The sequence below is a fragment of the Numenius arquata genome, chromosome 2, assembly GCF_964106895.1.
Source record: "Numenius arquata chromosome 2, bNumArq3.hap1.1, whole genome shotgun sequence".
In the NCBI taxonomy this organism is placed as follows: Eukaryota; Metazoa; Chordata; class Aves; order Charadriiformes; family Scolopacidae; genus Numenius; species Numenius arquata.
In genome coordinates this window covers 36,607,869-36,624,886 of record NC_133577.1, presented here as the reverse complement: position 1 = coordinate 36,624,886, position 17,018 = coordinate 36,607,869, and the positions used below count along the sequence as shown (strand labels likewise).

General features: G+C 40.1%; 1 protein-coding gene across 1 annotated transcript in view; it reads right to left on the bottom strand.

Annotated features, from left to right (window-relative positions):
• PPP1CB (protein phosphatase 1 catalytic subunit beta) overlaps positions 1-16,578 on the bottom strand; it is a 30,084-nt gene extending 13,506 nt beyond the window's left edge. Inside the window, exons 1-4 of the mRNA XM_074144292.1 lie at positions 16,255-16,578; positions 4,035-4,166; positions 514-744; positions 94-198 (exon numbers count right to left, since the gene is read on the bottom strand). Of these exons, the coding sequence (XP_074000393.1) occupies positions 94-198; positions 514-744; positions 4,035-4,166; positions 16,255-16,306 (520 nt within the window). The 5' untranslated portion in view covers positions 16,307-16,578. The remainder of the gene's footprint in view (positions 1-93; positions 199-513; positions 745-4,034; positions 4,167-16,254) is intronic.
• Between the last annotated feature and the right edge of the window lie 440 nt (positions 16,579-17,018).

Below are 17,018 nucleotides of genomic sequence, written 5' to 3'. Positions count from 1 at the left end.
GCCAAATATCAGGATGTACATCCACATTCCATTTAGTATAGCATTAACCCAAAGATCAGTTTGGACAGCCTTTAAAAGCAGTCATAAGCTTACCTCCATGACAACAGAAGATCTTCTCATCCACAATGGCTGCAATAGGCAGACAGTTAAAACAGTCTGTGAAGGTCTTCCACAGCTTAATGTTAAATCTCCGCTTGCCTACAAGAACAGTGTGCAACATTAGGGAGAGAAGGCTGTTTTCTCAAAGCCAACCTGCAATACATATCACAACCTAAATAAAAACGTTAGCAAACGGTCTTCACAGGGCTTTATTTCTGTTAGCTTACTTAAGTTTCAATCTCCTGTGACAGCATTTCAAGGACAACAGAAAAGCAAATAATTCTCTAGAGTGACTTTAACCTTGGTTTGAAATGTACTTTAAGAAAGTTTCAAAGTAGGTTCACAGAATATTGAAATCCTTACAATACAGGAGTCACTACTAGAAGTCTTTTAAAAGAAATAGGTTTTGCTTACATTCATCATAGAATCCATAGATCCGATTGATGCTAGCACACTCATGATTTCCTCTTAGGAGAAAGAAGTTTTCTGGGTACTTTATTTTATATGCCAGTAATAGGCAAATTGTTTCCAGAGACTGTTTGCCTCTGTCTACATAATCTCCAAGGAAAAGATAATTAGCTTCTGGTGGGAATCCTCCGTATTCAAATAATCGAAGCAAGTCTGTATACTGACCATGAATATCACCTGAAGAAGAAAATGTTTACTAAAGATTAGTGCAACAACATAAATAATACACAAATCAAGCACTTAAGTCAACTAATCACTTTTTATTAATTGATCTTACAAAAAGCATTCACATTTCCTTTAAAAACAGACTGGCAATGGGTATCAGAAAGGTGAGAACCACGTTAATATTACAAACTGAAGTACTCACTACATGTAGTAACTCACAGTATTTGCAGAACTGCTATGTCAGTTATCTGAAAACCAAAAGCTACAGAAGTCTTCACATGTAAGCAGATAGACTACCTCTAATCGAACAGTTACGTGACCAGGAAGCCACTGTATTAAGAAAAAGTCCTATTATTTACTGCAAAAACAGATCAATAAATCTAGACAGACTAGAGAGAAACCGAAGACTGCATTGGCACAGAGCACTTACTTCAAAAGGCCAACTGCTCATCCTCCCATAACATTGCTGTACTAAGATTCCCATCCCCCAGTATTTAGCCTAACTCCTGCTTTCATGTAATTATTCATATAAAAACACTATAGGAACTTATCACAGTCAGCTTTAAAATTAAGCAGGCTTTCCATGAAACAGCTCTGTGTGGCGATTACACCACCACAGCATACCATATCAGACTAGCCAAAGCTAACTATCTGTGAGCTGCCCATAAGGTCAAAGAAGATACCAAAGTTGCTCTACAGTAACTTGCAGAATATGAGCAATTTATTCCAGATGACTGTAGAATTCATTACCAAAGTGACCAAATGCAAAAGAGCTATGGCAAGAAGCCTTCAGTACAAGCTGTATGCTGTTTAAGTTTAGTACCTCCTGGTCCCTTACACTAAGCATTCCATAAATGTATTTTCACTTTTGCTGCTCGTTCAGTGGCAAAATCCCAACTTTAAGCACAGCTACTCTCCAGCAGAGTGCCAGCTACTATGGCCTTAAAAAAGCAAAGAACCCAACACAGACATCTCTCTACAACTTCTTCCATAACCGAAAGAAAAAAGCTTCCCAAATCCATATGCTCTTCAGTTCAATTCTTAAAGCATACAGTGGTAAGAAGAGTACATAGCTATATTCCTCTCTACTCTTTCCATGAGAATGCAATACTTCCTTCTTTAGGCTGCATTCTTCCCTAACTATTTCTCACTCAGGGAGAGGAATCGCTTCCCAATTTTCTTTAATAACAGGGAACACTATCCACTACCCGATTCCAGAAATAATCTGAAGTTTCACTGGCTAAAATAATTTTCACATATGTTGCAACAAGAGGCATTCCTATTCTACTTGATATTTACAGATCTTCAGGTCACAACCAGAAGAAAACATAGAAGACTCCTCAGCAAGTCATTACTATGCTGAGTCCAGTACTCCAGAACTACACTATCAATACACTCCCCAGACTTGGTCACCACCAGAATTAACTACCAAGTAAATATACTACAGAAAGAAGATTATAATCATGTTCTTTGTCTAGAATTACTTTCAGTTACGCACATGAGCCACAGGGACCAAAGCACTTAAAGGGTAAAGCAACATTTTATAGAAACAATTTTGTAGAACCACAAAAGTATTTAGTATGCCATTCAAGGCACTTGGCATTTTAAAATACAGCTTCATACGGGCACAAGTTGAATTGAAGCCTACCAGATACAAAGCCTTACACTAAAAACCACACCTATTTTAAAATGGATGTTTACATAAGAATATCTTTCATCTTACATTAAAACACAGCCATTCAAGATGTAAAAGCTTATTTTGAACTGACTCAATTACAAGACAAGACAATCCTTTAATGGTTCCTCAGGCGTTGCCTGAACACACTAAAATAGTAATTCAAAGCAGTACAGCTGCATATTTTGCTTTCAGTGAAAGTGATCATTTTTCTTTCACTTTTATCTAAATGCATCTTTGACAATTGTTCTAATATTAAATCTAGATGCACCTGACACTTCCTGGTGCTTTCACAGTGTTTGGAATCCAATTTAAAAATAATGCCTTACATAACTGTGCATTTGCTACCCTATTACTGTGCACCTAACAGTCCTTTCAACTGTCTCGATTTAAGCAAGTGAGAAACTAACTTTGAAGGAGGCTAATTAGACTTTGCCAACCGTGACTTATGTACAATCTAAATATTTAACTTGAGTTTTAATTTTTTCTTTATCTTGGCATATATTAAGACTACTGTAATGTTTTCAGTGTAGCATAAACACAATGTGGTAAAGCTGGATTTTACCTTCAACTTTATGTCATTAGGCAAGCTAGTCCGATTTTCCCTCCCCACCCTACCAAGCAATTAGTCATTTAAGAATGACTTTGCCATTAGTGTTTGGGTTTTTTTTTTAATTGGCAATATCCTCTCTTAATGTAAGAAACATTGCTATATTAGGTCTGCCAGGAGGAAGCCTTGGAAAAACCTAATCCATCTTTGAGAATGTTACTACTAACAAATTCAAAGACTGCTTCAATTTTAATACTATGACACTTTAAGAAGCCTAATTCAAGAAATTTTGTGCTAAGACTGTGTCTGCTGTTAATAACTTGAAGGATTATTACAAGCCAGTATTTACAATACTTTTGTAACAGTTGTTTTTACAGGCTTGAATACCTATTAAAAACAGCATGTTTTTGAAGAAGTCTAGCATCTCATAAGGGCACAGAGAGGTAAAGAACACTCACTTTTAAGTTTTATCCATATTTGACAGTAATAACAATGTTTGTTAAAACCTGCGGTAAAGCTCAAGGAACTTATCACACAGTAACTAAGTCTAATTTAACAATCTGCATCCAGTTGTATTTTTTTCATTTGAAAGACTAACAATGCTTTCTTCAACACTTTTTGAAATGTTCCATACCACAACATGTAAAACCTTTGTTTTGCTTACACTTCTAAGAGAGCAGCTATGACACTAAACATTTGCTTTTTTTTTTAAAGCAGCTAAGTCTTTTTGAGATAGTGGTTGAAAAGAGTAGCAGTTCTGTGCAAGCAGTCTCTAGGGAAGTACATGGGACAGATTGCAAGATTTGCACTAGACAAGGGCATAAGCAGCTCTTATTGCCAATGGAACTTGCTCCAAAATAGTACCAGGAGCATCAGCAATCTACCAACTGTTAACTGCCTTTCCTCCACTTAATCCAATCTAAATTGAAAGTTACATTTCAGATTGTGAAGAGCTCAGCCTAATTTGTATTACCCAAGTCAAAGTCACTTGCCTACCTCAGTATCCTTCCAACCCACCTAGCATAACGACTAGATTAAAACACCTGCATAAAACACATACATGTGAAGTTTACATACCACAAATTTTCAGAGGTGCCTCTAGTTCCAGGAGAATAGGCTGGCTAAGAAATATTTCCCGTGATTTTATGCACAGGCCTCGAACTTCTGCTTCGGTCATCTGAACAATCTTCCCAGGACGACATCCTCGTACTGAAATGAGATGTTTAACAATTGAAGGTAACTGTCACACAGATACACAGCAATAAGTAAGCGCAGATGAGCTGTATTTGAAATCTATATTTGACAAAAAACTAGCAGCACACTCCAAGATATCTACCAAATGTGTTGGAATTATGTGTTCCAACAAATTCTAAAATTAATCTGACACAGCTGTAACCTGTGCTTAAAGGTCTGTGTGCATTCCTGTTAAATCAGGTTCTCAGAAAAGAACAATTTAGGCCTTGCTTTCGCCCGCATTTGGATAAATAGCAACTTCAAAAAGTGCTTAAATTAACAATCCCATTATGCTGGAGTATTCGCTATAGGCAAAAAAAGTCCTGAAAATCAAAATCCTGAAAACGCTTTCACATTAGCACAAAAACTTCTTTAGGACTGTTGAGTTCAACAGAGCTAACTAAAAAAAAAAAAAACCACAAACTAAAACACCAACCTACAGGCATGTTTACACATTCTGCAGCTGAAATTGCCATATTAGGAACATCACACTAAAAACTATGCAAGTTTGATGAAACCTTCATTCATATATAATGGCTGTTGAATTATTGGAACCTTTACGTCCAAACAAAGACATTCTAATGAGAATGAAACTGAATTCCTAAACTAGTAAGTCAGGTACTCAGACCTATATTTAGCAGGAAGTTTTCTAAAGCATTCACATATCATTGCACTCCAATCAACATCCTCTGGCAAGTTTATCTGCAGCTGCTCCTCTCCACAAATATCTATACAATTCCTCTGTCAGAGGCTTTTATGTGTCTTCAATGAGATGGCAAAATAAAACAAATGTGTCTGCACTTTGGCTAATCCAGTTCAGTCTTGCACCTCAGCATAAACCAAACTTCAGAGTTCAAATGAGTAAGCCAGAATGTATCCGTGTCTACAACAGGCAAACATCCTGTTCTGCCATCTACTTTAGATGGAAGCAATATTCAGCATTAAACCACAGTAGTACCTACAAGAGAAGGTAGTATGACACTTTAGCAGTTCCCATCCAAATGCTTTCAAACTTAAGTACAGTAAGTCATTACTCCGTAAAAATTTTAGCTGCAACTTCAGGAAGTCTAATAAGATAGATCTGTGAACGAACAGCAAATACTAGTTCTTCACACAAAGTAAGTTCCTGGCTTGCCTGCTTCCCCCTGTTCAAAACAGGAAAGTAAAACTGCCACTTTTTTTTTTAATTAATATAACCTCTCTTTTCCTTTTATCTCCACTTAGGTCCTAGAAAAAATCCTTTACAAAGGTGATCGGCATCATTACCTACACCATGCAATGTGGGGGGAAAAAAAAAAGGATATGAAGGCCAACAGTTAGTCCTAGGTCACCTAGTACTAGAGTCCTAAGTGTTAAGCCCAAAAAGCTCTGCTCTGGCTATCACTGCATACTTCTCCCAGTGTAACTGCACATCAGACCATTCCAACACTATGCTATGAATTTTTATTTTTAATGACCACCACACACACTTTTTAAACTGATGTTAAGAAGCAGCCACAGGAATATATGAAAAGGCAGAAATGAAGAATGGCGCTCTCAAGTGGAGAAGATGTGAAACTAGATCCTGGGACAGCCACTTTGCCAAAATACCAGGAGGGCTCATCTATGTGCAGTGAGGATACACTGGAAATATTTCACTTATTAGAATCCCACAAGAACAAGGCTGTGGCATACAGGACTTCTTTCAGTGAAACTCTCAATCAGTACCAGGTGATATTTAGCATATGGTAAGTCACATTCCTTTTGCTAACTAAGATTTCAACGAAACTTGAGAAAGCAAACAGCCTTTTAGTAACACTTTTTTTGTTGCTATTCTCCATGCATTAAGATGTTGGCTTACATGTTAAATGAATACAAAGGCAGATATTAAACGATCAAGGTGACTAGAAAACCATAAATGCCTACAGGCTTTCATTTCACCACGTCTCAAACATCTACTAAATGATGCACTTACAGATAAATCTTCAGCCCCACAAGGATTATTAGCAAAAAAAAATAATTTCTATCTTAGGCTTGACAGCTTCACACTGGACTTGACTATCCAAAACACTCCAACAATCTCCACCTTTTCAAATGCTTGCATTCCAGTAGCTTACAATGATCCTTTTCATAGACCAGAAACTTATGTTGATAGGCACAGAAAACTGTCGCTATACATTAAGAAAGCTCCCACATGAAAAAGCAGTCTTAATAACGCAATGGTTATCATTTTATTGCAGCAATTGTTATATTTTAAACCCATGGCTTGTAACATCAGTGTCACACTGAGGAAGTGTGCAGCACAATTCAGCTTTTTAGCCCCATTTTTCCCCTCCACAAGTTGTGCACTCTTTTATCCTGTTTTGATAAGCAATGAAAGTCTCCTTTGTATTTAACTACTTTCATAATGTTTTGCAACACCAGAATTATGCGATTTCATGTAAAGCCAAGAATGACTTAACCGCACACTTGTTACATCTACTCTAGTGTTGGAACTCAGATCCAGGAAAGCCCACCACACACAACAGTAATTGTACCGTAACTAGCACTGGACCAAGCCCAGAGTTCAAAATTGAGAGAGTGGTTCAAGGAGGGCACTCATAATACTTAAAATAACTTTGATCCAATCAATATTTCTTAGAATGTCAGCCTTTAGCTCCCTTTGAAACTCGCATGGACATTTAAACTTGGAACAATTGCTTTATATGATTGAGGTTTTAAGTGCTGCTGGATTTTTGCACTAGAAGACACAGTGAACATGCAGCTCCTGACTTCAAAATTAACTAACTGCCACAGTCAGGGCACCCAGTGTCTTGATGTTAGTTCTTTACTTTTTACAGTAGGGCCTAAAATGTTGCAAGCCCTTAACAGACAAACCAACAAACAAGGCAGTGACTTATTACCACATTTGGTACTTTTCAGATAAGAGAAGTTTCTACAACTACACAAGTACATCACTCTCAGAAGAGGAGAAAACAGACACCTAATGATTGCAGTAACTTCCAGCCCTTGGGAAGGGTACAAACACTGGCCACCACACCTTTGTGTCATCACTAGCATAGTTAAGAGACATGAAGTTTTCTCCCACAATGCCCTCACCATCAATAAGGGTACTACATACTGAAAAATGAGAAGCTACTGTGACCCTGGGTGCCTCAGCCCTTTTACTGGATTCACAAAGGCACTGAAACATTTGCCAAGTAGTCACCCGAAACAGCTGTGCCACAGCTGTGGTAAAAGTACACAAGCAAGACCAAGCACATCTTTCACCAGCTTACACTACCACTAGAAATGTGTTCAAGTTTTTTTGACTCAGCTGAGCACTGTACAGATTGTAAACAGGAACATCTCTCACCACATTTAGCTTTTCAAAAACCAAATCTCCAAGAACAGATTTAAGAGGAAGTTATGAGCATGAGATCAGGAGTGTAAGTGATGTTTTTCAGACTCATTTACAAATTAGTATAGCTAACCATTCTTAAAACATGCAGGTCATAGCTGCATGCGTTGTAAAATTTGTAGCTTACAAAAATCCCTTAACAGCATTGGGAAAACCATCTTTTTTAATGGTTGTCATTTACCCAGAGCAGAAACAGCATCTCAACATTAGAGGTAAATTAACTATCTTTAATCTAAGATGCAGATGCTGTAAACAAGCTTTGATTTACTTAAGTCTTCGGTAGAGACAGCAATTCCTGTTGTAGTACACAATCCCAAGTGCACAGTGCTCTGCCAGAACAAGCCTTTGCTGCAAGGGGCTTCAGGCAGAGTGACACAGCAGGGAATAAAGAGAATTAAAAGCAACTTTATGCATTGTACTGTCATGCTATTATTTTAACACAATAGATCCTATAGTAATCCAAAAGCTGCTCTATTCAATATTAAAATGGTCTCTGCATCTACACAACCTCTGATAAGCAACCTTAGCAAGTCTACTAATAGCAATTAGGAATCCGAGACTTGAGTTGCACAGTGGCTAGAAAGAAAAACTTCAGCAAAAATAATAATTTTTTTTTTTAATCACTCCAAATTCACGCCAGAAAGTAGGGGATTATGTAAGGCAATACTGGAGAGGAAAAAAATAAACAACACTAAGAAAAATGGGACAAGAAGTGGCTGTTAGAAGTTCTATGAGCATCACTTTCATGAAAGCATGTTTAATCTATATGTTTAATCTATTCTGTCACACTGTTTCTGGTGTGCCTCTCACCAAATGACTAAGCTGCTCATTTTGTGGCATCACTAATAGAAGTTTCTTCAACTACAAAATCAGCTGTGGTATGCACAGCTGTCCTAAGCATTTATGCTGCGTTCTCCAATACCACAAGTGTCCTGTTTACTGGACAAAACACTCATGGTTTTAGCATAACTTGAAAACCCAGGCAGACTTCTCCTAAGTCTCATGAAAAAAAAAAACAGGCTAGCATTATTGCTAAGTAGCAACCCCATTCTTTCCCTACGCTCTGCTTTTTTTGCCAGCATATGCATTTATGTGGCCACACAGTAAACTGCATAAGTGAATTCATCTTTTCTTTCTAGTACAAAGAGAGAACAAAGCAAAAATGTAATCTAGATAGCTCCCCAAGCTGTGAATACATCGACTGTGAACTCAGGCTAGGACTAGTGGAGGGATAGACTGCTGGTTCTGCTTCTTTTCAAAGTAGCTCCAGCAAAGCTTATTTCTGAAAATGTGGCTTTAGAGATCTATTCTGCCAGAGTATATCTAAAGAAATCCCAAAACTACAGCACAAGACTGCAAGCATGCAATTTTACAAATTGCACACCAGAAATTTCCACAAGCTTACACTCCCCCCAGACATTCTGTGGAAAGTTTAACGATTGGTGACTAAATTACGACATTTAACTTTGTATTTCTTTGTATTTGATGAATCGCGAACAGCCTCTCAATAGTAGGAGCAGAATGGATTTGGAAGCCAAAGGTGGCATTACCTATGACTTTGAAAAAACAGAACAGTTCTTATACTGAAGCTATCCACTCTCAGCATTTTTAAAATCAATGGTACATATTTTCATGGGTTTAAGTCAGGAATCCTACATTGGTTTTCAGAAGTGTCTTTCATTTTGAAAAGCAAAAGATCTACTCTCTCAAAATATTTTATTTAAATTGTTCTGCTGTCATCCAGAAACAGCCACTCCCTATCTTGCAGCAAAACAGAGTTAAGCCAGCAACCCAAGTTTTCAAAGTTCAGAACTGCTGTAACAGAACTAACCTTAGAATAGCTTCCATTTGGTTTGTTACACTGGTGCACAACAAAAATATAAATGAAGCCCTGCCAGAGCTTTGCTCAATTCAGTAAGAAGCATATTGCTGAATATACAGCTACTCTGCATAGTGTATGCAGCAAACGCCTTTACCTTTCCTAGAGTACATCATCCAAACTCTCCACTAGAAATAGAAGAATCAGCCTGCTAGTGAGCTTTTTCCTGAAGAACTGTACTTTTATATCCAAGCACTCCTAAAAACTTAATAAATTTGCCTTCACTGGATGCCCTTGATATTAAGTATTTTGCTGAAGAACACAGCAATTGTTATGAACTCATTTTAACATTATTGGGAAAATTTAAAATCATTGTGAATTTATTTAACATCAAACACAAATTCACTGCAAAGAAAGAGACTGTCCAAGCCTTTAATTTCTAACCAGGAAAACCACCAAGCAATAAAGTGTTCTTTTACCCAAACCTGAATTTACATTCTTAAAATATACTATCCAGCAGAATTAGCACTCATGGAGAAGGAGTTTCATTAGAAACTAGTTATCTAAAGTTACTTCAGAGAATACCCAAATACGCCAATGAGAACATGCAAGTGTCCCTGCACCAACCTCTGCCCATAACACCTGCTTTTCACGGGCCACCTGCCTCCTTACACCGAAGTTCCATAAACTGACGGTCTCGATCATTCTGTATTATGCACAGTTCAGGGAACTGCCAATGCAAGGTTGAAGGACAAGATCACAACAGTTAGTCCATTCTGTAAGCAGAATGTGTAACGCTAATGCTTGCTATTGTTCTGTATTTACTGTTCACTTAATTACACTTGAACCTAAAACTCGTAAAACTAGCAAAGCGTAAGGTAGGAACCTCTCACTAAGCTGAGTAATACAAGTGGTGGCAATTCCTGTTCTAGACCACTTGGAAGGCTAACCTAACATAAAACTTTCATGAAACACAAGAATTTCAGCTTCTTTCTCGAAGTTTGACTTTCTTTTCCTACAAAGCAGTCTAATAAAATTCCTAAAATTTGAGGAAGGCAGAGACAAGTTACCAAGTTACTTCACAATTTCAAAGTAGTACCAAGGAGAGAGGTTAACTTAAGTTGTAATATAAAAAGATAGGGTTTAACATGACTTTCACACCTCTCCAATTTCTCAGGTATTTAACTGGTTATGTGGGATACACACGCAAAAGCTTTGTATCAAGCTTGATCTTAAAAAAAAACACCACAAAACACACAGAAAACGGTACTGTGAAACTAAGATGACCTAGTCTATGTACTAAGAAAAATCACACAACAGTAAGAGAAGGCAGTAAACAGGTTCATGTCTACAAATTATGAACCAGATACATACCACATTAGAGGCACCTCAGGGTGTAGTTAAGAGTAGATTCCCCTATACACACACTCCCTTCACTGAGTACAGCACCTGACCTTACAGGGTAATAGCCAAGTATAGTATGCTTGACTTCAGTACCAAACTAAGTATTTTTTTCCTGTTTTAAAATTTACATATTTACACTGGGTGGTCACTAATGAGCACTTAATTGCAACTATCAAGTATTAAAAATCCTCTTACCTACATTAAATACAGTGACTTTTTTCCCTCCTTTTATACTATGATTAAGCTGTACTCTGAAAAAGACCCCGAGTAACTAAAGTAAAAAGTGTACTGCAGAATACCAAAATGAAACAGTTACTGAATCATGTAGCCTTGAAGTGGCAAAACAGTCAGCCAGAATAAAGGAACACCAGCACACATTGCCTGATGCTGGGCTCCTGGCCTTCAGTGGAATTTTTCAAGCCAACCATCCCATTCGTCATGCACTTATGAAGCTAGAGATGAACTGGCTGATATCTGCACTGCTGTACAAACCCAGAAACAAACGTCATTCTTCTTTCTATCCCTTCTCCCTGTTTAATACAATACCTACCCTCCTAGAAACATAGGAAAACTGCCTATTTTCTTCCTCTTTCTAAAGACAATTTCACAAATACATCCTGTGCAAGAAACTCCTTAGCAAGTTCTCCTGCTTATTTTTCTAATAGCTGATTATCCAGTGATTTCACACCAAACCAGGTAATAATCCTTGTTTATCCAAGGTTCACTTCCATGGTTTGTATATATTGTTCTGCAACAGATCATTAAGGTCTATTTTTCTTCTCTACAGCTGCCTCTCTTTTTCACTATCAGTTACAGAGCCTGTGGAACTGCAAGCACTACTACTGTATCATACCAGACGATCAGGCTGGCTGGATAGGTTGATTAGTTAAAACACTAACCAAACAAGAAATACATTGCCAACCATAACACATTAGCCCAGTAACTTTATAGCATTTAAAACCAATAAAGAAAATCTCAAATATTTCATAACCATTTGAAGTCCAACTTCCATCTGAAAAATTGAATAATATTCAATTTGCTGTCTTTATCACAACCTGCAAGACCTCTGAAACCAGAACTGAAGGTTGCAGCTTTCTTAGAAGACATCACACAACATGGTAAGAATGCTAAATAACCAGCTTTTATTAAGGCAATCAAAAAATCACATTTTGAAATGAACATAGAAGCAATAATCATTCTCCATGTCTACTGGAAGTCTGACAACTCTTTATTGGATAAGTATTTTCCCAGCTTCCTTGATGGATCAGTACTATCAGAACTAGTAGCCCTCCTAACCTTACCAAAAATAATTTTGTTTTAGAGCAGTTCCACATTAAGTTCCATCAACTGAATTCAGCTTGTTAATTTGAAACAGGTGAGCTATATTTAGGCAAGCAAGAGGTCTTGCCTAGGCAAGGTAAATTTGTTTGTGCAGCTATATAAATAAACCCTCTTCACAGAAATCCAGCTTGTATTTAAGCTTATATGTCTGAGTTTCCCCTGCGTACACCCCCTCTTCCACGTTAAATTCCTTAGTGTTTACTAAGACAGACACCTATATATTTGAAAATGCAGAAAGTTCAGTCCAGATGGGCTGCCTGATAGCCACAAAATTTAAAGAAACATTTAGAGTACAGAAACAGGAAACCCACCACCCAGACAGAAATACAGCTGTCTTATTTAACACTATCCATAGCACTCTTTACAAGTAAAGTCACAGGTATCACCATCCTTGCTTTTCCACATATAAGCCTGGCTTAAATGTAAGGCTGGTGTATCGGTTTAGCTCACAGAGATACATGGTGTGCCTAGATAGGGCAAAAAATGTATTCCACACCTGCTGTACTCATGACAGTGCCATGTGTGTGCATAGTCCTGTGCTGCCCACAGCTAGAATGGACTGGGAAATTCTATCCACCAGATGGCATAGCTGGGAAGGTAGGAAGAAAAAGAAAAAAAAAACCACAAGAAAAGATTGCACACTGAAGAAAAAACGAGGCAGTCATCTTTTTGTGTACCACAGTGCAACTAAGCCTGACCCAGGACTAGAGTTCTGAGTACTACTGCAAGAAGGAAACAGTCTTAAGACTAATTTAACTTACTTTCATGGTCACACAATCTAAAAGTATTTTAGCAGAGCTATGGAATTTTGTGTTTACGTGGCCTGTAAGTCTTTGCAAATTCACTTATGAGTGACTTATTTATCAAAAGAAGTCTTATAATAAAGCTAAGAGTATCTCCAAGATCAGTTAGGTACACACCTAAGAGCACTAGCATCTCCCTCATTTTTCTAGTAAAGAAACAGGAAGGGGAATTTAAGCCTGGAGGTGGAAGAAATAAGAGAAAATATTGCTATGTTCAGACTTTAAGCATACAGTACACACTTTAGTTTTACTTTCCTCTAAATAGGCGTAATTTATAGGGTATCATTAACTAGTAACCAAATACTAGACACACTGCAAGAGAAAGTCAATTCAAAACAAGCTGTTACCACTCCTAAATTCACCAATGAATAATGAGGATAAGAACTTGGTACATGCAAAAGAACATAGAACTGAAAAGCTAATGCCCTAGGAGACTATCACCACACATTACACTATGGTTCAGCCAAGTCTTTCTGAAAACAATCCCCAGTTTAACTCAGGAGTTAACCTGGCTTCCAGCACTCAAAAGATCTCTAAAATAACTACGCATTCAAGATAAGGATGCATGCACACACATTGAGGGCTGAAATGTTCCTGATGCATTCTCCCAAGCATCCTGGCTATAAGTCCACCTAAACATTGATATCTCAGAAAAAAAAGAAAAAAAAACACCCCAGCACATGGAGGGTAATATGATCCAAGTAGGTAATTCCAACCAAAAGGCAAGTTAATGTGTCATATAACCCAAAAGATATGTAGTCTTGAGCAACAAGGGTAAAAACAGTTAGAGTAGCCTAATTAAAGACCAAGAACTCATGACAGCTAATATCACAGCCTAGAAACAGGTGTCACCAACCAGCAACCCAACAACAGGAGGGAAGTTTCCTGTTGCTGTGTATTTGCTACCCTTTAAAATGTACGTGCAGCAGCCACGGAAACACAACTGCAGACTGCTACTCAAACTTAAAGCCATCCATGTCACTTAAAGTGACTAAATATGTACTGCACGACATTTCATAAAAGTGTCTTTTTATTATTTCAACACACATTTTTACAGCTCAAAAGCCCCATTTTCTTATCCTTTAAGTCAAAGTTGAAGTGAGAGTAATGGAACCAGAAAACTTGCTTTAAACTAATTAATTACTCCAGAGATTAGAGTCAATAGAAATTTTTCTGCGTAAGCAGCGCGGAGAGGGATCCATACTCACTTTACCAGCACAGGTCAGCTAAGCAACAGCATGAGCTCCAGAATGTGAGCTGCCAGTTGTACAAAAAAAGTGCTTCCTTGTGAAACACTGCTATTCAAACCACAGCTTGAAATATTGTAGGCTATCAGTACAACAAATAAAAGATGTTAAATGGAAGCAAAAAATAATTCATCCACAATGCATTCTTCTAATGTTTTTTTTCTTCAAATAAAGCCTGCAAGAATCTATTTCCTTTCAATACAAGATATCATACAAGGCACCCTATTACTATTAGTAGGTGACAAGCAGAGAAAGAACACCTAATTTCCCTTAAAAATCTTCCTAATCTCTGCTCAAAGGTAGAGATTGAGAAACAGAGATGAAAAACTGTAAGCAAAGCTTAGTTCAGAAGTGGCACATACATATCCCTAAAGATTAAAGCACTATGGAATACAAAGTACAGATTAGGTTGCTGGGACACAAGGCACACAACCATAACCCCAAAAGCTAGAAACTTGCAACACAAGTATTTATGGTCTATGTAAAAGATATGGAAAACGTATTTTAAAAGTCTTAGTTAAAAGAAAAGGATAAACAGAGTAATATTTAAGATAATAGGAACAATCCAACAAGTTGCATACCGAAACACTGCAGAATCCCCTCCTCTTAAGGCAATCTATATTTAAGTAACTGCACTGGTGAGCAAAGTGGAAAAGTACCTTTCAACTACATTTTTAAAAGTGTCTCTAAAAAAACCCCACCACCACACATATACATGCATTTTGATGTCCCCAAAAAATCTGCACTACGAAGTAAATGTTTACTAGCTTACTATCTGGTTTGTCTTAAAAGCCTACCTACTAATCAATGTTTCAACATCCAGAAAAAGGGAGTTTTATCTCTATTAGTGATCAAAAATAAACTTCGCCTCATCATACCTGCAGGTTTCTTCATACTGTATTACACTGCATACCTTAAATCACAAACATACATAAATGCCTTAGGCAATTGTGCTTATTTTAAAATATTGATTTTTGTTGATAGCTAAGTTTCATATCTAAAAAGAACAGACAGCAACTACTAAGAAAATCCTCAAAGCCCTAAAACCTCTGCTTTGTAATAACTCAGCTGAACAAAACTTTCAGACTTGCAAAACTTGTTTCAGTTCCAGAACTGTACATACGCCATAAATTCCTTTCTATAAGCCTTGTGCAAAGTGATCCAACGATCCAAGGAGTATTGCAACTAAGTAAGCGAACAGCACATACCCATATACTCTCATCTCCAACACACCAGGTATTTGTTGAATGTGGAATGAAAGATTAATAGGACAAAAGGCCTAAGAAGACTAAGCATTCAAGATATAACTTAAATAAAAAGAAAACGCTAGGAGTAATTCCTAAGCTTCTCCAAAAGCAGGGACTAAGCAAGTTTCCTCCTCAGTTTAAAGGAAAGACTCACTATTTAACACACACAAAACCCTTGATAGCTTTTATTAGCCATCCATGAGAGCCACTTTTGGCGAGTGCCCCGTAGGCAGGCAGAGGAATGTCAGCGCACTAAACCCCTCTGCTTCCACTGACACTCACGTACATACAATACTACATCTAACGCTGCTTACACACGTAATTTTAAGCAGGGAACACTGCGACCAACCCAACCAGAGGAAGGGATAATGCCGCCCGTAGCTCAGCTAGCGAGGCTTCTCCAGCTCACCCCTCTGCCAGGCAGCTGCAGCGGGGGGGGCAAGGCTAGAAGGAAAGCAAAGCTTTTATTTTCCTTTTATGAATAGGAAAGCAGCCGCTTCACCTCGGCTGGGAGGACGGACGGACGCCCGCACACATCCGCGCCGACAGGACGCTTACATGCGCCCCTCTGAGGGGCCGGCAGGGCCGGGCCCAGGGCACCGGCCAGGCGCGACAAGCCCCTTCCCGGCCGCCACCCCCGGCCCGGCGGGGAAGGCGCTACCCCAGCTCCCCTGGCCGCACCGCGGGACGAGCTCGCCCCGCCCGCTTCCCCCCCACACACCCCGCCGGCAGCCCCTGCTCCCGCGGGGCGGCTAGGGGGAGGCGACGGAGCCCCCTCGCCCTCCGGGCGGCAGGCAGGCGGGGCCGCCCGGCGCCTGGCTCACCTTCCAGCAGCCGGGTGATGAGGCTGTCCACGTTCAGCTCCCCATCCGCCATTTTGTGGCGGCCAGACTCAGTCCCGGGCGGGGAGAGGGCGGGGTGGAGGGCGCTTCACGGAGGAGGAGCAGGGAGCGACGGCCGCAGCTGCGGGGACTCCCTCCCACCCCCCTCCGACGGTCCCCTGCGGCCGCCCGGCTTCTCCCGCGCTGGCAGCCGAAAGCACCGCGCCCGCTCCCTCACCACTAAATGGGGGGAGAAGCGGCCGGCCCTCCGCCCTGCGCCTCCTCCCCGCCTCAGACGCCGCCGGGGCGCATGCGCCCCCTCACCCCGCCCGCCTCTGCCGCTCCGGGCACTGCGCATGCCCCGGCAGCTCTGGCGGGCTCCGGGGCGCATGCGCAGTGCGTTACCGGGCCTCCAGCCCGCCGGTCTCCCGGTAACCGGCCGGGCGTGCGCCGCTGCGGGTCTCGTTCGCCGGGCCAGGCCAGGCCGACCGGTCTGCGGGTCTGGCAGGCGGGAGCTGCCCAACCCCTGCGCCCCGAGCCGGACTTCCCTGGCCTGCTTTCTGCCCGGGCCTCGGAGCTAGGGGGGCTCGCAAGCCAGGCCCCCTCCGGGCTTCCTCTGGGTCAGCCCCTTCAGGCCGCCACAGAGTGAGGGGTGAGGAGGCCTTTCGTGTCACGACGCTAGTCCCGAGGGGTTGGGCAGCTCTGCCGGCTGTCTCTAACTCGGGGAGCCGCTCCGAGGACTTCACCGTGGATGTGGGGACACCTGG